This window comes from Armigeres subalbatus, chromosome 2 (assembly GCF_024139115.2).
Source record: "Armigeres subalbatus isolate Guangzhou_Male chromosome 2, GZ_Asu_2, whole genome shotgun sequence".
Lineage (NCBI taxonomy): Eukaryota > Metazoa > Arthropoda > Insecta > Diptera > Culicidae > Armigeres > Armigeres subalbatus.
The window spans coordinates 98772635-98799667 of NC_085140.1; the positions used below are offsets into that span (position 1 = coordinate 98772635).

The 27033-nt window shown below is 39.7% G+C and overlaps 1 protein-coding gene across 3 annotated transcripts in view; it reads right to left on the reverse strand.

Annotated features, from left to right (window-relative positions):
• Window positions 1–509: 509 nt before the first annotated feature.
• The window catches only part of LOC134210334 (cell surface glycoprotein 1-like), a 233538-nt gene continuing 207014 nt past the window's right edge, over window positions 510–27033 (reverse strand). For all 3 annotated transcript variants that reach the window (XM_062686383.1, XM_062686381.1, XM_062686382.1), the window contains exons 5-8: window positions 14582–14682; window positions 3581–3698; window positions 3387–3520; window positions 510–3312 (exon numbers count right to left, since the gene is read on the reverse strand). In XM_062686383.1, the coding sequence (XP_062542367.1) occupies window positions 1248–3312; window positions 3387–3520; window positions 3581–3698; window positions 14582–14682 (2418 nt within the window). In that variant the 3' untranslated portion in view covers window positions 510–1247. The remainder of the gene's footprint in view (window positions 3313–3386; window positions 3521–3580; window positions 3699–14581; window positions 14683–27033) is intronic.

The following is a 27033-nucleotide window of genomic DNA, read 5'->3' on the forward strand; positions in this document are numbered from 1 at the left end:
TACCACAGAGAGGCCGATAGCAACTGTAAAGGTTCCCCCAAACACACGCGACACGACAGTCGCGACGCGATTCTATCGCTTGGCGACAGCGATTCTGTCGCCGTTGGTATGGAAGCGTAAATAGAACATTGCCTGCAGTGACCCAACGATAAAATCGCGGCGACTAGTTGTCGCCGTCGCGGCGATGAAATCACTTAGGTCTGGGGGAGCCTTAATTCTGTAATAGTAAAAGGAAAGTCGAACCCCGTACTGCTAAAAAAAATATTTAATTAGTTGAGAAGAATTTCAAAAATGTCTTCGTATGCTTTCCTGGATATTTTTTGCAATTTATTCGAAATAACTTTTCTTTCTGTTTCTTCTTCATGCAACGTCAAATTACCAATTGCCGTAAGAGCGTGGCCACGACTCCCTATCTGTTTCCCTGGTCATATATATAGTGACCATTGGTAGTGAGCAAAAACTGGTATTTTTTTTCATTTCATGTGATATTGAGTCAGAACGATGTCAGATGTTAGGAAAATTAGATTTTCTTTATTTCATCATCTCACGTACAACACAAAGATCATAAATTCATTTTTTTCTCGAATTGATCTAATTGTGTTATCAAGGTAGCTCTACATATCTATCCTAAAGTTTATTTGTTTTTTCGTTGTCCTTGTTCACTTTATATGCACAGCTTTCCCATACTCTCCGTATATGCAACTCCCAATGTACAATTTTATTTTTTGTATCTTTTGTTTTCCTTATCGACTACATTATCTGTATTTTTTCGAATTTAAATGTATATTGCAAGTACTTCTATTTTCTAAACGTTCCGCGTCACGTGTAATAGTTATCATTGTTACTCTTGCTTTTGAAAAATTGTCGCAAAGTAGTATTATTTCGTCAATATCACCTTTATTGAGTATTTATATTTAAGAATAGGGCAGAAATATATTTACAGGTAAGAGTTTTGATTTTTTTTCCTCATATCGAACATTCATTTTATACGCATTTCTTCTGGTGGCTCCGCTGGTTCCATCAAGGGAGGAAATTTAAATCACTGTTGCGGATGATTACATTTATGGACGATCTTTTCAAGTCCAACTCATTGTCCGACCCACATCCCGCTGGGTTGAGTAATAAATAGTTTTCTTAAATTCTTTAGCGCTTAGCTTCTCGGTTGCGAGATGCAAGCACTTGTTCAATAAATTAAAAATTACTTCATTCTGGTGCATATCTGATTTCCTAGACGTCGTTCCGTATCTTTAGTATTCGTACTCGTATTCGTACCGCTGGGCCGGATGGCCCCGAACAGGACTGACGTATACCGCAGGTTGATGCAGTTGATGGGCGAATGTCATTGGAGGGCGTACGGCTGATCGTCGGAACTCCGATGGGGCATAGCTGGGTTCAAAAGGGACGAATTCCGAATCGGAGCTCTGATGGATGTAGCGGTTACGGAAGAAGGATTGCGCCGGCGCACTTCGAGTCAAGGGTTTCAGCGTGGGGTTCAAGGCATCATTCAGCGTAACATCGAACTCTTCGTCGTACAGCTGGTCGAGTGTTTTTACGCGATTTTCGTTGGGTCGCACGGTGCTAGTTCGAGCGTCCGGCTGGACGGGACTCACCTGAGAGCTGCCGACGTCAATGCGGAACGGTGCAGGTCGCTCGGATTCGGTGCTTGGTGGAGCTGGCTGCCGTTGTGGCGTTTGGTTCTGCTTTGCTACGCCAACCGGTTGGAGACCTCGCGCTGCGTAAGGGTTACCTCCGCGACTAGGGAGAAATGGTCTCTTCGTTGCTCGCGTAATTGGTCGAGGAGATTCCACAGGGTCATTGCTAGGTTCGTATTCTCGGTTATCCTGGATAGCTCCTGCTGGCTTGCGACTCTCTATGGGAGCTACGGGTTTCTTGTTTTTAAAGTTACTGTAAATATTAACCGATGATTTAGGAGAGTTTGGTTGCCGTGCCTTCGATGATTCTGCCGAATCTTCATCTAAATAAGCAGGTCTGGGCCTCATAGAAACTACACCGGTATCTGGTTTTGAAACTCGTTGAGTTTGGCGGATTTTTTCGATATAGCGATTGTTCAATTCAGAGTTGTCTCGACTGTTGATTCGATCTGTGCCCTCCGGCTTTTTAACATTTCCCGGAATCTGCTTCTGAGGAAGAGAGTCCTTTGGTACAATCACATCGTCGTAGTAGACGACATCGGAAGAAGCACTCTGCCTTTTGTCTTCGCCGTTTCCGTTACGTCCCCGACTATCGTCAGCAGTTGCTTTCCGTTTATCGACGACTGCCGGTTCCGATTTCTTCGGTTCATCTTCATACTCATCGTAATATTCCGGCTCAGGTTCGTCTGCTGGTGCTGGGGCTGGAGCCGGTGTTGTAGAGGGTTTTTTCTTCAATGGTTCCGGGTTGGCATATGAGTACTTATTTTTCTCGTTCAATGGCACTGGCCGGTTGATCCTCGGAGCTGCACGCGGTCTATCGTAGATTGTAGATCCAGAGGGTTTGACTGTCACTATATCATTTTGCGGACGGGACTTTTTATCAGGACGTCTTGGACTGTAGTCCTCCTCTTCGTCATCGTAGTCAAATCGTCTTTCTTCATTGTACGGTCGTCTGTCTCCGCTTCTTTCCTCCGAAGGTCTCCTTTTAATTTCATCTCCAGAAAAAGATCGCCTATCATCGCTAACCGGTCTCCGTTCTGGAACTTTTCTGTCGTCATTCGCAGTTGGCCTTCTTCGGCGATCGCTTGACGAGGAGCGTTTCTCCTCTTCGTAGACCATGCGGCGATCCTCTTCAATCGGTTTGTGTCGATCCTCTTCGATTGGCTTGCGTCGTTCTTCTTCGATTGGTTTGCGCCGTTCTTCCTCAGTTGGCCTGCGTTCACGATCACGATCCCGTCTGCGGTCATCGTACGCATAACGACGATCATCATCTCCGTTGCGTCGATCGTTGTTGCGATTGCGATTCTTCGTTCGGTACGTTCGGCGATCCTCGTAGTCCTCATCATCTACATCTCGGTCCCTTTCGCGCTCCCGGTACCGATCGGCTGGTCTACGATCGAAGCGTTCGTCCTCCTCGTAGTCGTCTTCGTAGTACGGTCGGCGGTTCCGTGGTCGATTCTTCCTGCGGCGTGGACGTTCCTCGTAATAATCGTCCTCGTACTCATCATCGTCGTAGTAGTAGTCCTGTGGACGTCGCCTTCGCACCGGTTTCCTCAACGGTTTTGGCCTCGACGGGGCCGTAGTTGGCGCAGCGGTTGTCGGTACCGTTGGGGCAGGCTTTTGCGTAGTAGTCGTGGTTGCTTTGTATAAAGGTTCATTTCTAGCGAAAAAAAAGACAAGTAATAGAATTTTTGTTTTCTATATAGAGAAATTATTAGGACAGTTCTCATTTACCTAAACCAATATTTCGGAGAGCTTTTACAGTCCACTTCGGAGGCAAAGTGACAGATGAAGGTCTTCTGATCGAACCTTGTATAGTTGGCACATAGGAAGTCGTATCGTATTCCGTTGATACAATGGTGGTATAGCTATAGGATAAGGGTAGCGTTAGTCAAGACATGCCTTAAGAACTTAACACGATTGTTTACCTGACAGTTATACTTAATGGAAGCATAGAATCCGTCATGTAGTTTGGGATCGCAAGTGAAACCTATGTCCTCCTCTGCCGGTACCGAATCCAAGAATGGATAGCTGGACAGGTTTGCACTGTAAGGCATAAAGAAAAATAAATAAATAATTTAGTAGTTTGTCAATAACACATTCCAGAAGCTGAATTTCAAAATCTGTTGTATGGTGGACTTCTAGTGGGAAGGTTTTTCTACAACTCTGTCTAATGGTTCGTTGTTTGAATTCCACTAGTAACGGAGTTATAGCTATAGTTTCAGCACAGACAAACAGACATAACTCTCGTCAAATTTCCATCGTCCAATGATTTACTGGTCGATTCAAATAATCATTAGTTGGCCTATCGATCACTCGTGGCGCTTGCATCGGATTTGCTCGAGTCTGACGTTTGCTCACTATCGCCATCTGGTTCGTGATTTGCCCAACTAACTGAAATCAACAGATGTCGTTAGTGTTTGAATGACGATGAATTTGATGAGTGAATGTTCAATGTGTTATGTCTGTTTGTCTGTGGTTTCAGTAACTTAGACTAAATGATAACAAAATTCCAATCATTTACTTTGAGTTACTGCAACTAGCGCTCTAACTCCGTTATTAGTTGAATTGAAGGGGCCCCATATACGCTCCGATATGTTGTACAACTTTGGCTCCGCCCCCCAGGAAATTTGGTTGAGTCGGAGTAAAGTCGGATCGTCTGTGGGCAAGTTGTACGACTGTCGGACGGACGGTTTCAAAGTTGCAAAGTTGGTCGGATGAAATCAAAACAGTTTGATTTTGCTCCGACTTGTGGTGGGCGGAGTTAAATGTTGTACAACCAAGTTGCATTGTGTGTGGTGTTGTTGTACAACACTGTTGCCACAGACAAACAGACGTAACAGTTAGAACAATTTCATGAAAAATTCATCGCCTAGTTACTTTATCACCATCTCGCGTGCATGTTGCACGAAATGTTATTTAGTACGACAATGTCAACAGAAGGCGCTAGTGTAAGATGTCAAATCCAAAGGTAAACGATGCGCGCGCCTCTAGGTGTGAAACGAGTAATTAGTTTAATTTAAAACGACCGTTCAAAGCATGGGCGATGGGAATTTCATCAGTGTTACGTCTGTTTGTCTGTGCTGTTGCTTTCAATACTGCTGGTGGAATACCCAGGAGCAGAAAGTGATTTTTGCGATAATACAGAAAATAAGATAATATGCGATAATAATAATAAATATAATAATATAATAATATATAATATATAATTATAGCCATATATATATAAATATTAAACCACCATTTCGAGTAGGTGGGAGCTGAAGGCCCAATTCCTAACCACCAATGAAAAACCACCCCGGGCGAGCACTGGCGCTTGAACCTAGCTATTTAGCACTGTAAAGAATTAAATAACTTCACAGAACCCGTAGCTTCCGGGAATGAAAGCACACCCAGATATGGAGTTACGCTCAAGAAGAATACCACCCATGCGATTGCCCGAGGAGGGAGCCCCTACTGGAGCTGGTCCTGGAACGGGGGACAGAGCGAGCGGCCAGCGGCTAGAGGAAGGAGAGGTGCAACAGCGACCCTCTATTCATCGGGCTCAGCCCGTGCCGACAAGGCAAAACAGAAACGGCAGCAGAAGAAATCAGCAAGGCAATGCTGCACCTGCTGAAGTTGCTGTGGTTGATCGACGTCAATCACTCACGTTAGTGGGCCGCCGACGGCAACGGATCATGTGGACAAGGGAGATGAATCAGTACGTGATCCGTTGCTACTACGTTTGCATCAGGATGGAGATGGATATGTCCGGCAGACCGGCGATGCTGGAGATGTTCAATGAGAGGTTCCCTCGATTTGCACCCCAGCTTGACCAGAACAAGTTGTACGCACGCCAGAGAGCTATTATGTCACATAATATGCTGACTCCAGAAGACGTAGAGTACATCAAGCGGGAAGTGCAGAGGGAATTAGGAGAGGAGGAGGAGGCAAGATCGAGTGATACGTCGAGAAGGAGTTCTGTTGGGTTGGATGCATCAATCGCAAGTAACCGTCGCGATTCGATTGCACCTGCCGCTCCAGGACCAACAGTGGAATTGCAACGACAGCAATTGAAGGACGAACTAGCCAATCATATGGGCACAGCAGTTACACAGTTCCGTGGGACAGACCCCATGCCCCGACACCGGATACCCAAGTTGCAGTACTCCTATCGGTTGACGAGTACAGTAAGCATCTTTAACCAGGATATTTTGCCACAGTACTTGGAAACCGTGGAGAATCTTGAGGAGCTGCAATTTATCGTGTATTCGGCTGCAGTGGCTGTTGTAAGAACGTTGGGATTGCGAACGCGCCCACAAGGTGAGAGTGATGGACGCGCACTCCCCAAAGCATGAAAACCCGCGTGGATGCGCTGTCTGGAGACCCGCATCGCCACACTGCGGTCAAAGGTTGGTCGATTAATACAGTACAAGCAGGGGAATCGATCAACCCGGCTAGTTCGGAATGTTGCTGAAATTGTGAGACCCACAGACCTCCGTGATCACACCGAGGCGAACATAACTGAGATCCTCGACACCCATGTACAGCGGCTGAGTGCTCTTGCTAAACGACTGCGACGTTATGGAGAATGTTCGAAGAGGAAGGAGCAAAATCGAATGTTCAACATCAACGAAAGGGAGTTCTACAACCACATCCGAAACGACAAAGCCGATTTTGGCGAGGGCCTTCCGGAGATTGGAGAAGTCACGCAGTTTTGGTCCAATCTATGGGAGACCCCCGTCATACACAACGGCGATGGGGTGTGGATGGCAGAAGAAGAGCAATATTGTGGTGGAATTGGAGACATGACCGCTATCAACGTGACCGCCCAAGACATACGTGAGGCTACCCGGTATACCAGGAATTGGGCTGCACCAGGACCCGACTTTGTGCATAATTTCTGGTATAAAAAACTCACAACGGTCCACGGGCTGATGGCGGAATGCTTCAACACGGTACTAGATAACCGCGGGCAGCTACCGGAATTCATCACTAGGGGTGTCACTTATCTTCTGCCGAAGGATCGGAACACTTTGAACCCAGCCAAGTACAAACCAATAACGTGCCTTTCGAGTCTGTACAAAGTGCTGTCATCGGTAATAGCGAGGAGGGTGCAGAACCATTGCAACGTCAACAACCTGATGACCGAGGAACAAAAAGGTTGTCGACGCAACACACGAGGCTGCAAGGATCAGGTCATCATTGATGCAGTCGTTGTTGGGCAGGCCACCCACAAGCAAAGAAACCTGAGCATGGCGTATATCGACTATAAAAAAAACATACGACTCAGTACCTCACTCGTACCTTCTTAAGGTACTGCAGTTGTATAAGATTCATTGAGGAACTTCCGGAGGAAATCCTTGGATAACTTCCGAAGGAATTTCTTGAGAAATTCTGGGAGGAACTTTGGAATTCCGGGGGGAACTTCCGGAGAAACCCATAAGGGAACTTCCGGAGGATTTCCTGAAGCAATTTCCGGAGTAACTCCAGGAGGAACTTCCGGTTGAATTCCGGGTTGAGTTTGCGGAGCAATTCCTGGAGAAGCTTCATGAGGAACTCCGGAAGAAACTTTCTGAGAAATTTACGGAGGAACTTTCAGAGGATTTCCTGGAGGATTTTCCGGAGGAATTCCGGGAAAAACATCTGGAGGAACTTCCGGGAGGAACTTCGGAATTCCTGGAAGAACTTCGTAATTCGAAGAAGAACTTCTGGAGAAACTTGTAAGGGAACTTCCGGTGGAATTCCTGGAGGAACTTCCACAGGATTTCCTTGAGGTATTTGCGGAAGAACTTTGGGAGAAATTTCCGGAGGAGCTCTGGGAGGAACATCTGGAGGAATTCTGGGAGGAACATCCGGAGGAATCCCGGGAGAAGCTTCCAGAGGAATTTCGGGAGGATCTTACGGAAAATTCCGGGAGGAACTTCCGGAGGAATCTCGGGAAGCACTTCCGGAGCAATTCCGAGAGGAATTTCCGGAGGAATTACGGGAAGAATTTATGGAGGAATTCAGGGAGGAGCTTCCGGAGGAACTTCCGGAAAAATTCTGGTAGGAAAATCTGAAAAAAATTCGGGAGGAGCTTCCGCAGGAATTCCGAGAGTAACTTCAGGAGTAATTTTTGGAGGAACTTCAGGTGGAATTCTGGGAAGAACTTCCTTGAACTTGGAACTCTGGAGGAATTCCGGGAGGAACTTCCGAAGAAATTTCGAGAGGAATTTCCGGAGGAATTACGGGAAAAACTTCAGTTGGAACTCAGGGAGGAACTTCCGGAGCAATTCTTGGAGGAACTTCCGGAGGAATCCCGGGAAGAACTGTCGGAGGAATTCTGGGAGGAACTGCAAACTTCGGAGGAATCCCAGGAGGCAGTTCTGGAGGAATTCTGGAAGGAAATTCCGGGTAATTATGGGAAGAACTTATGGAGGAATTCAGGGAGGAGCTTCCGGAGCAATTCCAGGAGGAACTTCCGGAGGAATTCCCGTAGAATCTTTCTGATCAATCCCTGGAGGAACTTTCGGAGGAATTCTTGGAAGAACTTAAACTTGGATCAATCCAATTCTATTTTCTGGAGGAGCTTCCGGAGGAGTTCAGGGAGGAACTTCCGGAGGACTTCTGAGAAGAACTTCCAGACGGAACTTCCGGAGAAATTCCTGTAGGAACTTCTGAACAAATTCCGGAAGGAACTTCTGGAGGAATTCCAGAATAAACTTCCGGAGGAACTCCGGGAGAAACTTCTGGAAGAACTTCCGGAAGAATTCCAGGAGGAACTTCCGGAGAAATTCCGGGATGAGCATCCAGAGGAATTCCTGTATATATAATAGCGGACGATTTCTATTTCCAACAAGACAACGACTCAAAGAACACAGCCGAAGCAGTTCGTCTTTGGCTAGGAATGGGCTATACCGATACGATATATCGGGAATCGATATTTTCACTCCGATTAATTGATATTTTTATCAATTTTGATGTTCAACCGTATCGATTTTTTATAGCTGATATCAGAATTCGATATTATAAATTTCAGAAACATTAACATATTTTTCCGCAATACAAAAAAGTGTAAAATATAGCAAATATCAGATAAAATGTGAGATGTGATTGATGCGATGATGCAATCAAACACCCCTTTTTCTTGTGTTTTAAATTATCGAAACATATCGATATTACGCCTGGCTCCGATATTTTTTGACATCGATATTTCGACAATCAAAACATCGATCTAGCACTATCGATATTTTTCCGAAAAACGCCCATTCCTATCTTGGGCTGCTTTATAATACACCTCACCAGCTCACCACCCCAATCAACCAATCACTACCCCAAAATTTGTTGAGCACTCTTTTTATCTGAAAATCTATGAATCTGATGCGAAGATTGAATATAACAAAACACAGACAAGAATTATTGTAGAATAAATAGATTATTATCAATTTCCCACCTTATCGGCCGCGACGATTTGAAATCGTCGCAAAACAAATTGACGCCAAAATCGTCGCCAGCAGAAATGGCCATAAGATCTGTCAAATCAACTGTGAACAAAATTTTATATACTCAATAATCACATTATTTCCCAAAATTGAGCCCTGTTTTTAATGCAGATTGACATTATTTACTAATAAAACTAACATAATTTTAGAATAAAGATGTTATCATTTAGTCTAAGTTACTGAAACTATAGCTATAATTCCGTTGCTAGTGGAATTTAAACAATGAACCATTTGGCAGAGCTGTAGAAAAACCTTCGCATCAGAGGTTCACCATTAGGGTGTCCCAAAATTGGACCAAGTCTGGGATTTTGGGGGCTCAACCTTCAAATGAAAGCTTAGGGTAAAACACAAGAAAATTGTTCTACGACAACTCTGGGAAATGACGTTTAGGGGTGGCCCCGACGCGTTTTATGAAAAAAGTGCATTTTTCATAGGTAACATCGAAAATACCGGTATATCGGAAAGAAATTCGATGAAACCCATCCATTTTATATTTTTTACATTTAACTTAGGGTCTATACTTTATGGTAAAACTTTGATACCGCATGTTTAAGGTCTATATGTTTTTCACTGATGCCTTAAATGCCCAAAAATGATGAATTTTTCTTAATATTTTTTTATTAATGCATCCAAAACGGGTATCCATCATAATGCTTTCGAAACTAGACATACATAGAAAGGTGGGGAATTTTATAACGAATATTTTGCTAAAAATAGCAACCTCCTATCTCTATCCGTTTAAAAGTTATTCACGATTTACTGCAGCTTGGAAAAAGACTTTTTGAAATTTCGGATCCACGAGTTGCATCAGCTGTTAGGAGAATCATCCATCGTTGACACCGCGAAAATCGGAAGACTGCGGTGGGCCGGGCATGTAGCCAGAATGTCGGACAGTAACCCGGTGAAAATGGTTCTCGACAACGTTTGGACGGGAACAAGAAGGTGAGGTGCGCAGCGAGCAAGGTGGATCGATCAGGTGGAAGATGACTTGCGGACCGTAGACTGCGTGGTTGGCGACGTGTAGCCATGGACCGAGCCGAATGGAGAAGACTCTTATATACCGCACAGGCCACTTCGGCCTTAGTCTGAATAAATGAAAATGAATATGGATCTGGGACATAAGGTCGAAAGTACGAAAAAATAATATATCTTAAGATCACCTTGATGAAAATGTTGATTTGACTGAATAACTCTAAAGAACAGCCTACGTTTGAAAGAAGGGAAAATTCCAGAATTAATTATTATCAGGTAAAATACAAACCTACACATCAATATGCAAAACTCGAAAGAACAGATAATTAAAAGAATGAAAATCTATAATAAAATCACCAACTTCACAGAATTGGAACTTTTGTCCCAATTATCTTCTTTGTAACTTTTACCTTTTAACCTACAAGGTTTAGGATGAGTATCCAAAGTAAAAGTTACTATTAGGCAAAGGCGTTGTGATCTCTGTCTGCATAATGCCAATTAGCATTAGAGCGTAATTCTGCCTTCTTTATGGCTTAGGCTGTTCTTTAGTGACGTCTATTATGCCTTACAACGTATATCATAAATTCTCTTTCTAAAACAAGAATTAATCCAGTAAATTACTTCTTCTGCAATATGATGGAAGTGGAAAACTATCACGATAAAAATAGTTGAAAAAGGCATTTTTTAGGTATGTGCGTACCATTGAAGAAGAAATCGAATTCCCATGTGCTTTATCCCGGACAATCAAGGATGTTACCGATCATTTAGTAATTTGCGTTCGATCATTTGTCAATTACTCATTCCAAAAGCTGAATTTTAAAATGTGTTGTATGGTGAACTTCTAGTGCGAATGTTTTTCTACAACTCTGCTTAAAGTAGGGACGTTCCGATACTTCCGATATATCGGAATATCGATATTTTTGTTTCGATATCCGATATTTCTGTATCGATATTTTACTTTCAATATATCGGCCATATCGATATCGATATATTGAATCAGAACAAAGTAACATAAAAATAACAATTGCATTGTATTTTGTAAAAAATAAGCACTTCAAAATGAATCTGAAATGCCGTATTTGTTATGGTTTAGTCGATTTTTCTCTGTAGTGCGGATGGTGTTAGGTATGTGCTGCCATCGCAAATAATTTTGGCAGCACAACACTTTGCATTGACGTGCCATTGTACAACACCTGTCAAGCCGCTGGTCTTTGAATCCTTATGCGAATTCAATCATATGTTTAACGTGTTCCTATGATAAATTAGAATAAATTAACTTTAGAAATTAGTAAGAATTATGTGTGGTAAGAGATTTGTGACAATGGGAATTAAGGAGAATTGGAAAACAAATAAAAATTTCCTTCAAAATAATGCCTTGTTCGAAATAAAGAGAATTTCCTTAAAATATTTCTACGGGTTTTCTGATAAAAATTTTGATTTTTTTTTTCTGATGGAACTTTTGCGTAAATTTTGAAAAATTGCCCGTAAAATTCGATGGAAATTTCCCGCCGAAATATTGGGAATTTCATGTAAAACAAAAATAAAATGTCTCATGGAAGTTGAAGAAAATTTCCTTTTTTGGATAAGAATATTTCAATGAAATGAATTTTCTGAAAATTACGAGTTTTCTTTGAAAATTAAAATTAAACTTCAAAAAACTTCCGTGGAAATTCTGAAGAGAGATTTTTCTGTTGTCAAGAATCAGAATAACCTGAGGATAAATAAAGAAAAAATGTTAGTGGAATTTTAGCATTTTTTTCGGAACTTCAGTTGTTTCTTTTTTCGAGCGAACTGAAAATAGTGAGGTCAGTATCATGCCGAAAACGCGGCCACTACCGGTTAATGGTCGATGTCCACGTAGCGGTTTTTCCAGCTGCATGTAAGCCATGTCCACGCAAGGCACCCAACATCAAATGGAGAAATGCACACATATACGTGTGCACGACTACATTTGATGCTGGGTACCTTGCGTGGATGCGGCGTGCACGCAGCTGAAAAAAAAAACGCTACGTGGGCATCGGCCCTAAAACTACGACGAACGCCGCCACCGATGATTGTTGGACTGGCGCACTCTAGGACTAGGAGCAGATTGGATTAAGTAATGGAAAAAAGTCGTTTCTAATGTTTTTCTAATAATTAATTTTATACGGCAATACGATAGTAATTGAATAACTACAACAGATGTATTCTAAATTATGTTCATTTTTGGAATATCATATGATTTTCCGATATATCGATATTTTCATTCCAATATATCGGTGATATCGATACTTTGATTCGATAATCGTATCGAATCAAATATCGATATTTTGAAGTATCGGAACGTCCCTAGCTTAAAGGTTCGTTGTTAGAATTCAACAAATAATGGAGTTATAGCGCTAGTTGCAGTAGCTTAATGATTAGAATTTTGTTATCATTTAGTCTAAGTTACTGAAACTATAGCTATAATTCCGTTGCTAGTGGAATTTAAACAATGAACCATTTGGCAGAGTTGTAGAAAAACCTTCGCATCAGAGGTTCACCATACAACACATTTTAAAATTCAGCTTTTGGAAGGAGTTATTGACAAATTACTAACTGATCGAACGCAAATCACTAATGGCCCGTTTACATATGTGCTAGTTCTAGTGGACAATGCACTATCCGACAATACTAGTGCGAAATTAGCCTAATGTAAACGCTTGTTAGCCAAGACAATTCCTGTTTACATTATGCTAATATCGCGCTAGTATTGTCGGATAGTGCATTGTCCGCTAGAACTAGCTCATATGTAAACGGGCCATAAATGATCGATAACATCCTTGCGGACAATTGCTAATTAAGATGGAGTACATAATTGAATCATTTGTTTGAGAAACTGCATATATCCATTTTTCACAATTCCGAGAAAACAACAAAAAACTGTTTTTGAACAAATTGGCACCGAATCTTTTGATTTCTTCGATACAGATCAATAGTTTTTGGCAAAACTCAACATCCTGAGACACTTCCAGTTAGAAAACTGCAAGCAGTACTTCATAATTGCTCTTCAAAGTGCGTGTACATATGTAGTTTCTCAAACAAACGAAAAATTCTTCATACATTTCCGAACAAAATTTTTTTTTCGTGTTTTTTACCAGAATACGTATTTTTGGACGAGGATTCAGAATATATAAAAATCTCATTTTGGCCAAAAATGTCAGTTTCTCAAACATACGGTTCAATTATTCGGGTTCGGGTTGCAAAATAGTGAAGAAGGGGCTTCCAACATAGTTCTAGTTCCCAAAAGTTCCTATCTCACGCTTCCACGGGTCGACCGATGCTGGCGGCCTTGTCGGCCTAAGGGTTCCGTACTCAGCTGGTGGAAAGGTACGTCCCGAGCGTCTGTTTACCAGGATGTACAGCTTAAACAGTGTCTGCCTAATTTCCAGCGGCTGATTAACAATACGTTGTATCGCGTCAGCTATACCAGCGCGATGTAGGTAACTCAACCTCGGTAAGGTAGCTTGCTGAAGCCTTTCAAATACAACGAAAAATGGAGAAAGAAGAAAAGAAAGGGGTGATTTTTGGCAAACGATCGGCAACGAAATAAGGACTACTTATGATTGGAAACTCGGTACCTGGAATGTCAGATGAAAACACTGTTGAAAAACAAGGGAACTCCTTCACAAAGAATAACAATACTAGAGTTCCCTCTTCTCCATTCCACGGCAGGCAACTGACTGATGTTAACTCTGCCAGCAGCTGCAGCTCTCTTTATTTCAACAACAGGTATATTCAATAACCCATAACATATTCCTTAATCTATACCAAAGAGCAGCTACAACTAACCGGCGCCTGCTTCTTATTCAACCAACCTCTCAAGTACAAGTGGCCCGACTACGATGCTTGTACGATGCCTCTCGATGCTCTAGCGATCAACTTCTGTTTCGACCCGTAGCTCCTCCCGGACTCCTGCTGACCAGCCAGCATCCTACCGAACGTTCCGACCTACTGATGAATTCCGCCTGGCGCTTATGTATCCGATCCATGATCCCGATGCGCCACGTGACTTATGTGGCCGATCCATGATCTCACTGCTGTAACGTCGACGGTCAATCCATCCCATTAAGATGTAGATCCAGAACCGTGATGGGCCCATAACCTATTGAAAGGCCAGCTCACCATAAAAGTTGGGGCTTTACACTAATTACGTGAGCATTTTTTCTGGGATTTTCAACCCCCCCTTCTCCCCCCATGTAAGATTTTACCCAAATTATTGTCGAGATCCCGGCTATTGGATTCTCGGCAATCGTCAAATTTCGAATTTTAAGTGTGGCACCCGTAATTGCCATATATGACTTTAAGTTGCAGCAAGTGTGGCGACCCGATCACTGATTCATACTACGTGACCCTCGCACGTTAGGGAGATGTGATTTTTAAGTTACAGATTTTGCGCGCTGGGTAATTAGTCTGCTTCTAAAGGTTCTTGCAGCAGTAGGTGGATTGTTGGTCCTGTTAGTCGACAAAACTTACCCTCTCAGTTCTCGAGGCAGATTGGGATCCCATACGTAATCCACCTGTGGAATGCCGGTAAGTGGCGGTTTGGTGACCGCTTCTTCACCTTGATCGTCAGACTGTAATGGATACCGGAGGAGAAAAGGAAAGAAAGGAAAGTAAACAAATAAATAAATCAGTGTGAATAGGCAAATTAGATGCACACATTTTATGGCCGGGTATTTGGTTTCGCGTCGCATCGGTATGGAAGACACACCGCAGCAGCAGTGGACCTAAATACTTGGTTGTGGCAGCAATAACAAAACGAGATTATGTAATGGGAACTAGCAATTCAAAAAGTGTAATAACAAAACAGTATTTGAATTGAATAGATCCCAACTAAGAGAGAATATCACATTTAAATCATGCTGCGATATTTTGATAAACGATTTTCTCACAAAGGGAAATATAAACTTGGTTCAGGGTGTTAACACATGGTTGGGGAAAAACATCAAAATAAATTATAAATTATCAATTAAATAACTCTTTTAATTTACAAGTTGTTATACAGTCGCAATTCGCTGGTTGGGCAACGACCTCGACCCAACTAACGAATTCGGTTTTTTAGTTGGGCCAACTAACAGCCATTTGTACACGTGTATTTCTACTTGAACATCACAAATGATGTCCAGTGACGCTCAATCCGGTTTTCCGTGTTTTTACATTGAATTTTGACGAACGGTTGCTTTTTGGTTGGGCCATGACCCAACCAGTGGAGACCCAACTAAAAAGTGACCCAAGTATTAAAATCCCAACCAGCGAATCCCGACTGTAAATAACTAAAGTTGTTACGTTTGTGTCTCGGTTTGTGTTATAATCTTGTTTTGCCTTTCTAATCGGGATGGCACAGAATGATAACCCATTGAACTTTCGAGGGATACTAATGCGATAAATTCAATGGTGAAATTTATTTCATTCAACAAACAAGTTTAGCAAGTACAATGGATAAACTATGCTCAGGGAGCCGAGAATGTTTCTCACCCGAAAATATTCGGGAGCATTTACATTTCCAGTATAAAAAATATACCTATCCAGTTTTCCGTGAGCGGTAATGGCCACCAGCTTGCCTACGGGTTAGTCTCTGATTTGACGTTTGTGGAGGTCAACTGCACTCACCGTTCTGAGCATTTTGATCAATGTGGTATATAAGAAGGCTTGAATTCACTTCATCAGCATAATTATTAATGATTCTAAGTATGCATGTAAACAGTGTATATTTGTTAAATGAAAAATAGAAATATTATTCAAACCGCATGATTCATTAGAAAACAAAAGCAATAGTGTCCAACTATCCAGCTTTACGCCAGCGAAGGACCTAAGGAAATGTCTTAAGGAATTCTTTTGGAAATTGTTTTGAAAATTCTTCTGAGATTGATTTTGAAAATTCCATCAGGAAAAAAATTCTACCCATTTGTACCCCACATTTGTAATGGATTTGACGCGCCCTTCCTCAAAGAGGCCACCCCTCGGAAAGCTCAAAAAGGATTGCGAATCTCTTTATTAGTCTGTTGGATTACACCGCGGGCTTCGCGTAAATGTCTCTGCTTACGGGTCTGCCGCCTCCGTTTTTTGCCCTTCGTACAGCAGTGCATTGAAAGCAGAATGGTATTTAAATTCGACTGTAATATTGGGTGGAGCCGTATGCAGATCAAGACTCAAGTCAGAATGATGGATAACTGCATACACACACACACACATACTTTTGAAAAATTCCTTCGGAAATTATTTTAACAATTCCTCTGAAACTTTTCCAGGTATTCCATAAGACATTCCATTCCCTCGGAAATTCATCTAGTAATTCTTTCGGAATTTCCTCCGCCATTTCCTTCCAAAATTTTAGGACGAATTTTCAGATATCAGATATAATTTCCAAAGGAATTTGACGGAATTCCTTCAATATTTTTTTTTTGAACGTTCCTACAAGAATTCATTCTGAATTTTCTCCAGGGATTCCTTCAGAAAATCCTCCAAAATTACTACAAAGATAGATCCAGAGATTCCTCAAGACTCTAAGCAATTTCTTCAGGTTCATTCCTTCAGAACTTTCTCCAGGACTTCCTTCGGAAAATATTTCAAGAAAACCAAGAAATTTATTTGGGTATTGTTTATCAAAATTAAGTATTGCACATTTATTTATTAGTCTGTTGGATTACACTGTTGAAAGGAGATTCTCTCTATCTTCACGTAAGTGTCTCTACTCTGCCTCGGATATTCATCTAGTATTTCCTTCGGAATTTTCTCCGCCATTTGTTTCCAAAATTTTAGGACGAAATCTCGGATATCTCCGTACGAATTCCTAGAGCAATTTCCAAGAAAACACCTAAAGAAATTGCCGACATTCTTAAATTTCTTTGAGAATTTTTTTGGACATTCCTCCAGGAATTCCTTCAGAATTTTCTCCAGAAAATCACCTAGAAATTACTACGGGGATAAATCCAAAAATTTCTCAAAACTCTAAAAATTTTCTTCAATTATTCCTGTCCTTCGGACATTATTTTAGGAAAACCAAGAAATTTCTTTTGGATTTTTTTATAAAAATAAATTAAACCTTTTTTTTTAGAACAATTCTGGCAATTTAAGTACAAGGAGGAGTGAAGGAAATGTTCAATTTGATGGGTCACGTGTCCCATCGTGCTCCAGCTCCAGAAGCCAAGTTACCATTTTTGCATTCGCATATCACGAGGCTATCACAATGCTACTCCATGCTTAGGGAAGTTTAAAAAAATCCTACCTGACTGGGAATCCAAATTCAACTTTCATCGTGTTGACTTGTAGCCGCAAAAGCACTAGACCAATTAAGATATGTAACATTCAAACCTTTAAAAAGATGATGAACCACCCAATTCGACCAGAATGACGTTATTCCACATGAAGTTACATATGAGCAGGGAATCAATATTCGAGCAACGCCTAACAATATACCCTTTGTCGTCAACAGAGTTTGTTACTAACAAACGCACCTAGCGACAAACCTTTATCAGAACCCGAACACAATATGACAAGAATCATTTGCCTTGCATGCTCTGATATTTCCGAGAATACGATGCTAATATTGTAACCATTATTGGATGCTCGAATATTTCCATAAAAGCAGAAACTATGATAGCATAAAACCGAAATTTGCTCTAGAAATAATGCAAAATAACGGGATGAAAAGTTAGCAACAAGATTGTCTTCTTTCTTGTTGCTGACAAAAATTTTCGGATCTTTGTCATTATTATCTCAGACAAAAACAAAGCTTTGTCGTTGGTTCTCTTTTGTCGCTTGCTTCGCAAGCGCATTTCAGAAAAATTGATTCCCTGCATGTGAGATTAAAAGTTCATCGCTACGCTCGTTGATTGGTAGGTCTGTTGCCAAGAAGTTCTTGGATGACCTAGCATTTAACACGCTAATGCCGGTAAAAGTGACAGAGATAAAAACAAATCTGTTAAAGGTATAACAGCTCAGAAAAAAAAATATATAAAGCTCTTTTAGTGGAATGTATTCAATCGTCTAAGACGAATTAAGTACTCTCCATTTAATTCCACCAGTTAATTTTCGTTATCTTTGCAGATACGTATTTCGACCACACCTGTGTGGTCGTCTTCAGTGTCTCGTACTTGACTCGACTTCAAGTACGAGACACTAAGTCGAGTCAAGTACGAGACACTGAAGACGACCACACAGTTGTGGTCGAAATACGTATCTGCAAAGATAACGAAAATTAACTGGTGGAATTAAATGGAGAGTACTTAATTCGTCTTAGACGGTTGAATACATTCCACTAAAGAGTTAGGAAATCTTCAGTGACTCGTACTTGACTCGACTAAGTCGAGTCAAGTACGAGATACTGAAGACGACCACACAGTTGTGGTCGAAATACGTATCTGCAAAGATAACGAAAATTAACTGGTGGAATTAAATGGAGAGTACTTAATTCGTCTTAGACGGTTGTATAACAGCTATTTAATCAATGCCTGATAGGTTGCCTTGGTCCGGTAGATGCACTACATACTGTGATTTTTGTGTTGGCCAATCATCAGCGTGAAATACGAAATTCGGCGGCGTGGAGCAAATCGGCGTATGGCGCGCCGTCGACACCTTAACCGGCGTCGGCGTACGTCAATAAGTGTCGGCGGCGGCAGCGTGGCGCGGCGGCGCACAGGTCTACTTTGTCCTTATTGTATTTCTTGAAGAACGACGCAAAATTTGGCAGCCATTTCGTACTACATAGTCACTTTTCCCTCGGCCTTCCTCTTCAGCTTCCTTTGGAGCTTTTTGTCGCTCAGGGTCGTCGTCCGTCCGGAACAGGCCTTTTTTACACGTTTTCGGATTAAAAAAAAAAAATTTTTTTTGTCGTAACTTCCAAGCCCATAGTGCGATCTTGCCAAAAACAATGAGACAGGATTCCCAGTCGGATGCAACTTGTTGTGAGCAAAACGGTTAAGGATAAGTGCCCAAAAAGTGAACTAGACTTTTTTGCGCACAGACACACACAGACATCACCTCAATTCGTCGGTATATAACACTATGGGTCCCAGGGCCTTCTATAAAAACTTTGGTTTTGGAGCGAGTATATAGCCTTTACTCGTATTTAGTACGAGAAAGGCAAAAACATGATTTCGGATCCGTAGCGCTTCACGACAAATGAGCCTCACAAATAAACGATAGAAAAAAAAGGTTCACCTGTGTCGCTTCAAATACAAACTTTATATAGAAGGCCCGGAAACCTGTAATATTATATACTAGTCGACCCGACAGACGTTGTCCTGCATAGTAGGCGAAAATGCGCGTTGTTAACTGTCTATGCGGAATTCCCATACGAATCTTTGATTTAGTTTTTCACGATTTACTCAACTTTACTTATGATTTTCGACTAAGGAAATATCATATAAACCCGTCGGAAACTATAACGAATGTAGCTGCTGAAGGAATGAATAAAATCCATATAGCCGTTTTTGAGTTATGCGGATACGAACACAGACCATTTCATTTTTATTATATAGAAGAAGATAGAAGATGAGGCAGCGCAGCAGAGGGATGTAAGTGACATTTTGGTCAAATTTGAGTTGATTACAGCAAAAAATGCTTTGGTTTTAGAAATTTGCGGCAATATATTGATATATATATATATATATATATACAGCGATTCCACGGGAAAAGAATAGAGTTGAAAAAAAAAGTTGTCCAATTTTGCTCAAAATCGCTTGGTATGTTCTTCATCAAAAATAATTAGACCCGTATTTTTTTATTTTTTTATTAGGGTGACCATGTTCGATATAGGGTTACCAGAAAAATCGCTATTTTTCGAAAATTTTTATTTTTAAAAAATCATAACTTTTGAACCACTGGATCGATTTGCAATATTTTTTTATGGATAGAAAGCTTATTACTTCTAGTTCTTACTAAAATTTTTGGTTTGATGTATTGGTGTACTCAAATTTGCTAAAATGGTCAAAATATTCGTTTTTTAAGATTTTTTAAATGTTGGACCACAACGACTATATATTTTTATATTTTTTTAGGAAAATTCAAAAACTTTTACATAACATATCAAAAAATTAGAAATGTTCATCGAGCCGTTTTTGAGTTACATTTTTTTGAAAATTTCAAGTTTTCTGCCCATACACACATGGAATGAACGTTATTCTCCACTATTTCAAATAGCTCAAATTAAATCAAAAGTATGAAAATGTTATTCAAGAGTGTTTGTTTGGTCTCGTTTATTAGAAGAATTTACGAATCGCAATAGTTGAAAATAATTCAATCGGAATAGTCTGGTGTTGTTATTGATGACTTCATTCTCCAAAATCGGCAAAGCAATATGTCGTTTTTCAAAAAAGTTGGTTTTCAGCGATCCATACAATAGATTACCTGCTTTGTTTATATGTTTTCAATATTTTTGATGCAGGTAATTCATTGTATTTTCTTTTTTGATTATGATTCATCTGTCTCCTTTTCCTTGTTCACTCTACCTAAATGATACCCAAAGGGACTATTAAAAGTGGTCTATAAGATAAAGTATATGTCGGTCAAGAAAATCAGTGAAATTGTCCAGTTGCCTTACTGAAGAAACGTTTAATACAATGAAGCACGATTGCTCAAATTGCCATGTTTGGAGTAATTGTTACAGGAACTGTATGATTATGCAGCGGAAAGGAGAATAAAGTTGGATAAAAGCTGTTCCTACATTTGTAATGCCTGCTATTGGCGACTTTATCACTTTATCAAGAAAGGGAACGAACCAGCAACTCCAAGTGCAGTTAATATAGAATGTGAAAATCAAGAACTAACCGTTTCTGAACCATCGAAACTTGATGATCTCGCCGTTGCTATCAGACACCAATAATTTCGCCGTGGCGGGACCATCTAGAGTGAACAATTTCGCCGCACCAGCAAACATCAATAATGGTGGTTTCGAAATAATCGATCCCAATGCCGCTGGATCATCGGAAATTGACGATGTTCCTAGTGTTGGTAAGTAGAATAATCTATTCTTTTTGTTCATTCAGACATCATGATTTGCTACGTTATACAAGTTGTACTCGATTATTCAGAAAATTGAAAAAAATATCAGTTCCGTATAATCTTACCTAATCCGACCTAGTAGCTCAATTTGTAGAGCAGTTGCCTATCATGCAACAAAATAGAATAATCGAATACAATATGTATGTATGTATGGGGCCCTCCTTAGCCGTGCGGTAAGACGCGCGGCTACAAAGCAAGACCATGCTGAGGGTGGCTGGGTTCGATTCCCGGTGCCGGTCTAGGCAATTTTCGGATTGGAAATTGTCTCGACTTCCCTGGGCATAAAAGTATCATCGTGCTAGCCTCATGATATACGAATGCAAACCTGGCTTAGAAACCTCGCAGTTAATAACTGTGGAAGTGCTTAATGAACACTAAGCTGCGAGGCAACTCTGTCCCAGTGTGGGGATGTTATGCCAATAAGAAGAAGAAGATGTATTACATTATATGAAGAAACATGCTCCTAATAGTTATTTTTCCATCTTGTTTTCAGAATCTTTGTTTTCTTTGGAATCAACGAGTGCTGAATCAATTGGTAGCGCTGGTGCCCAGAAACCCGGAGACGGTCAGGAAATTCTTCAACAAATGAAGGCAAAATTTGATGAAATATCTGACAGAAACGATCGATATAGGATTCTAACTTCCCTTCCCAAATCCTGGACTGCATACAAAATGATGCAAGAATTCGGTGTTTCGCAACGAACTGCTCAACGTGCAAAGCAATTACAGATTGAAAAAGGTTTTTTGAGCACACCGGAGACCAGAGTAAATATGTTGTCTTTGAGCGATGATACTCTAATTGTAGTTAGGGACTTTTATAATAGTGACGAGATAAGCAGAGCATGTCCTGGGAAAAGGGATTTCGTTATTGAAAATATGGCAGGAGAAAAAGTGCATGTTCAGCGCAGGTTACTTTTATGTAACCTTCGTGAAATTTATTCAATTTTCAAAGAGCAATATTTCACTTTTAAAATTGGATTTTCAATATTTTCCAGCAGCCGCCCAAAAAATTGTATTCTAGCTGGTTCAAGTGGAACGCATACTGTCTGCGTATGCATTTATCATCAGAATGTTAAATTAATGTTTAAAACCCTTAAGGACAAGAAACTTATTCAAAACCATTTAAAACGTATCATGACTTGTTTTTTAAAATACTTTGTGAAAATCCTACAGAGAAATGTTGGTTGAAAACCTGTGATCATTGCCCGGTACGCAGACACTAGAGAATGACCTGATGAATTCTCTTGAAAATGTCGATTCCTTAGAATTTAAACAATGGAGGCAAACAGATCGTTGTCATTTAAATTCAATGCGAATGGATGCAGAAGAGTATGTGTAAACATTTTTAGAAAAATTAAGCGAATTATCTCCGCATAATTTTATTGCAGAGCAACAAGGAAACTACTTAAAACAACTTAAAATTAATTTGGAAGCAACTGATTGCATTATAATTGCTGACTTCTCTGAAAATTGCTCTTTTGTTATTCAGGACGCTATACAAGGTTTTCATTGGGCAAACGCTCAATGCACAATCCATCCTTTTGCCATATATTATAAAGATGAAGCACAAAATTTAAAGTTTACAAGCTTCATAGCAATCGCAGAATTTACTAAACATAACCATGTTGCCGTTCGGCTGTTTATAACAAATTGTGTGAATTTCATTAAAAAAAAGCTACCTTACCTGAAAAATATTCATTTTTTTCTGATGGATCAGGCAGTCAATACAAAAATAAGATGACTGCTTTCAATTTGTGCCACATGTACAAAGACTTCGGTCTTAAAGCAGAGTGGAACTTTTTTGCCACTTGCCATGGAAAAGGGCCTTGTGACGCTTTAGGAGGTGTTCTAAAGCGAAACGCTTCAAAAGCAAGTTTACAAGGCCATCATATTACAACTGCGTACGAACTTTACTCTTGGGCTGTTTCTAAAGTAGATTCCAAAATGTATTACGAGTTTTTCTCCGAAAAAGATTACAATGCAATGGGAAAGAAAATAAAGAACCGTTATACTCGTGTAAAACAAATCTCTGTGTCACAATCGTTTCATTACTTTAAGCCACAAAATGAAAATTATATTATCGTGAAACGGTTTTCGTTTTCAGATGAAGAAAAGTGTTTTAAATTGTAAGAATTTTGCTATGTATTATTATTTTTTTGATGAATTATGAAAAATAAAAATAATCAAATTAAATGCTGAGTTTTAATTGAAGGTAATCAGAGAAAACCATTGCTTGTAGTCTAAAGCTTTGAGATTTGAGCTACCATTCCTCAATATAGCAGAGCCAAGATTCTCTCAGACAGCGCTGGTTGCCAAATTTTTAATAATACCAATGGAAAGCATTCATTACACAAAGAATTTCAACGTAGATTTCGTTGGTCGGAAAAATTGTGTTTTTTGGACTTCAAAATTGATTTTTCAACTTCACTAAATATAAAAAAAAATCTACACGCTTAAAAAATATATTCTAGTTTCAGTTCGGTTCACTCAAAATGACCCTTTTGTGGAATAATTCAAAATAGTTAAGTTTACTCAGTCGTGGTTTACGCTACCACTCAAATTCGGCATGAGTGCCTCTGCAACCCTTATGAGCACTCATGCTGAATTGGGACGCTAACGGACCATTGTGGTTCCATTTAAAGCGTAAACCATGGTTGAGTAAACCCTAGCAATGTTGGTCTCTGCTTTTAAACAATGTGAGGGTGATTTATAGTTCTTACATTTAATGGGGTCAGAATTGGACAAGGCTCCCCTACTTTTGATAGGTACATTACTTCACAAATAAAACTAGATTAGTACACATGGTTATCATGAATTTATTAGGAATAAGTTTGATAACTTCAACAGAATGATTCCCGCAGTTATTTTGAAGTGATGGAAAATTATGCTCATTCCATGTGTGTATGTTCAGAAAACTTGAAATTTTCAAAAAAAATGTAACACAAAAACGGCTCGATGAACATTTCTAATTTTTTGATATGTTATGTAAAAATATTTGAATTTTCATAAAAAAAATATAAAAATATATAGTCGTTGTGGTCCAACATTTAAAAAATCTTAAAAAACGAATATTTTGATCATTTTAGCAAATTTGAATACGCCAATACACCAAACCAAAAATTTTAGTAAGAACTAGAAGTAATAAGCTTTCTATCCATAAAAAAATATTGCAAATCGATCCAGTGGTTTAAAAGTTATGATTTTTTTAAAATAAAAAATTTCGAAAAATAGCGGTTTTTCTGGTAATCCTATATCGAACATGGTCACCCTAATAAAAAAATAAAAAAATACGGGTCTAATTATTTTTGATGAAGAACATACCAAGCGATTTTGAGCAAAATTGGACAACTTTTTTTTTCAACTCTATTCTTTTCCCGTGGAATCGCTGTATATATAGTTTGTACGTTAATTGTGTAAAATGTGAAAATTCCCAGAAAAATTGTAATTTTTTAACTTCCATACGATTAGTATGGAACGAAAAAATATTGAAAAACTTACAGCCATTTTTCTCGAGATTAAGTTTTTGTCACTTACGCCCCTTTGCGTTTGACCCCTTCATTTGTCATACATAACAAATTTATTATATCATATGGGACAAACGACGATTGAAATGTATTTTGCGATAATTTTTTGAAAAAACTCCATTATGTTGATTATTCATATTAAAACTATATGATTTGACGTAAAAGTGTATTAGGAGGGACCATCTGGCACCCGTTTGATGCGATTTGGATATGAAGAGTGGGATTGCCAACTTCATATTGTTAACATTTCATGAATAAAGGGCGGGCTCTTCTCCCCATCTATTGGGCCAATCTGGGAAATGATTATATTATTGTTTGTACGAACTTTCTTCTGGAAGAAGGTTCTTATTTTTTTCCCGTGGATTTCGCTTATAGAACCCATTTTTAACCCTTCATATATGTAGGAGTTCGATGAAATACAAGCAATAATCTAAACAGGATCAAATAGTTTGTCAGATATGACCAGTGCTATAAGTAGGTGTCTTGCTACAATAGTTGATAGTATCATCATCATCAATAGTTACACACGAGCTTACAAACAATAGGGGAAGGAGGGGCAATATGCCCTAGCTAAACATAGACTGCTTTTATGCCTTAGCTATAACGATTTTCATGGGTTTTTCTACCTCACGCAACAGTTAAACAATATAGCTAGCCGATGCCATATTAAAACTAGAGAAAAACCCCAATCATATTGATAATATTCACATTTCAAAAAAGTGGAGATATTTCGTTGCCGGAAAACTCATGAGGCAAAACGCCTTTTAGCAGCAGCTCTTAGGGAACAACGTACCATGCGTCGACACATCAGCATTCTGGTATGGACAGTGTGTGGAGACGCGAGTACATTGTAGGATAGTTCCACTAGGGCGTTTCGCCCTTCCGAAATGTTAGATGTTTCATCAAAATGTGGAAAATTTCAGTTTTCCTACATTCCTATCTATTATTTTGACACTTTTTTCGCCTAACCTACATAATTTCATGTCATTTTTTTTATTAAGGCTATCTCAAACATGGTAAATATAAGTGAATACCTGAAAGTCGTTTTGCCCCGGGGGCGTTTTGGGGCATCTTCCCCTACTTGCATTTTAAACGGAAATCTTCACGCACGTTTTGCATGAGTTTCTCGGACTTTTGATTCGACTTCAATTATCCAGAAACCAATGAATAGCCTTGATGAAAATGGATTTTTACCATCAATTAGATCTTCTGGAAGTTTCATAAGGTCAACGTTTATTTGTAGCCGGGATGCTTCTCAATAAACATTTGAAATTCGAAGAAGGATAGAGAGAAGACATAGCCCCTAGATTCCAATCTGTTCTACATCGTGTTTTTCCATATCTTACTCATAACTCGCAACTCCTTCAGATACCACTTGTACTGCTTGGTCAACCAGTGGTTTGGTCATCTTCATAAACTCGTTTTTAGACTTCAGATTATGACAGTGATCCGAATATTTTAGTGACATTATTTTCTTCCATTTAAAACATCTATATGTTAATTAAACAGCGAACGACATCGTCAGAGACTATTTTGTTGTTAACAAGCTCTGTGAACTGTCAAACTTCATCGTCGTCGTCAAACTAAGTTTGATCAATTTAAAAAAATCTACTATCATGAATCATGGATAGAATGAGCCACCATTTCGGGACCTTTGCTGTCACATGATTTATGGCTCTGTTGTTGTGGCCTCATTTGTCGCTCGAAACAATATTTGCGACAGCCGCACCGCCAGTAATAAAATTTATGCAAATTGGCGGTTGTGGTATTACCGGACCACCGATGGACCCGGAATGATTTTGGATTTCCCGGCAGCAGGAGAATTGCATGTCACAATACATTTTTTTTAAATTTTTAAACCAGTAACACAGTTCAAAGACCTTCCCTCGCCCACATCGTATTCGGCAAGCAAAAACAATCTCATTAGGATGCAGGTATCGTCCTGTAACAGTCGGCTCATTCATTCTTGTTCTGGAACGGTTGAATTGTTTTTATTTGCGGTCAAATGCCTTTTTGTGTGTTTTTTCGTGTACATATTTATTTAAAATTTATGATTTGCAACTACAGATAGTCATTTCGGAAATTTACACTGGAAAAGATAAAAAGTCTGAAAGAAAAATACACAATCGTCGACAATCAAATCCATGAAATATTATTTCGAAAATGTGGTCAAATAACTAATCTTGCTGTGTCTGTAACTCGATTTGTACAATTGCACAACATGTGAACATAGTTACCCTCCAATATATTTTTCGAACTAAATCTTTCACATGATGTGCATGTGCACAAATCGAGTTTCAGACACAGTTATTAATTTCCACTCCGGGTGGCTAATACCCGGGATATAGGAGATTAACTTTGATTGAACTAATCTTGCTGGTCAAAATATCTAAATTTAAT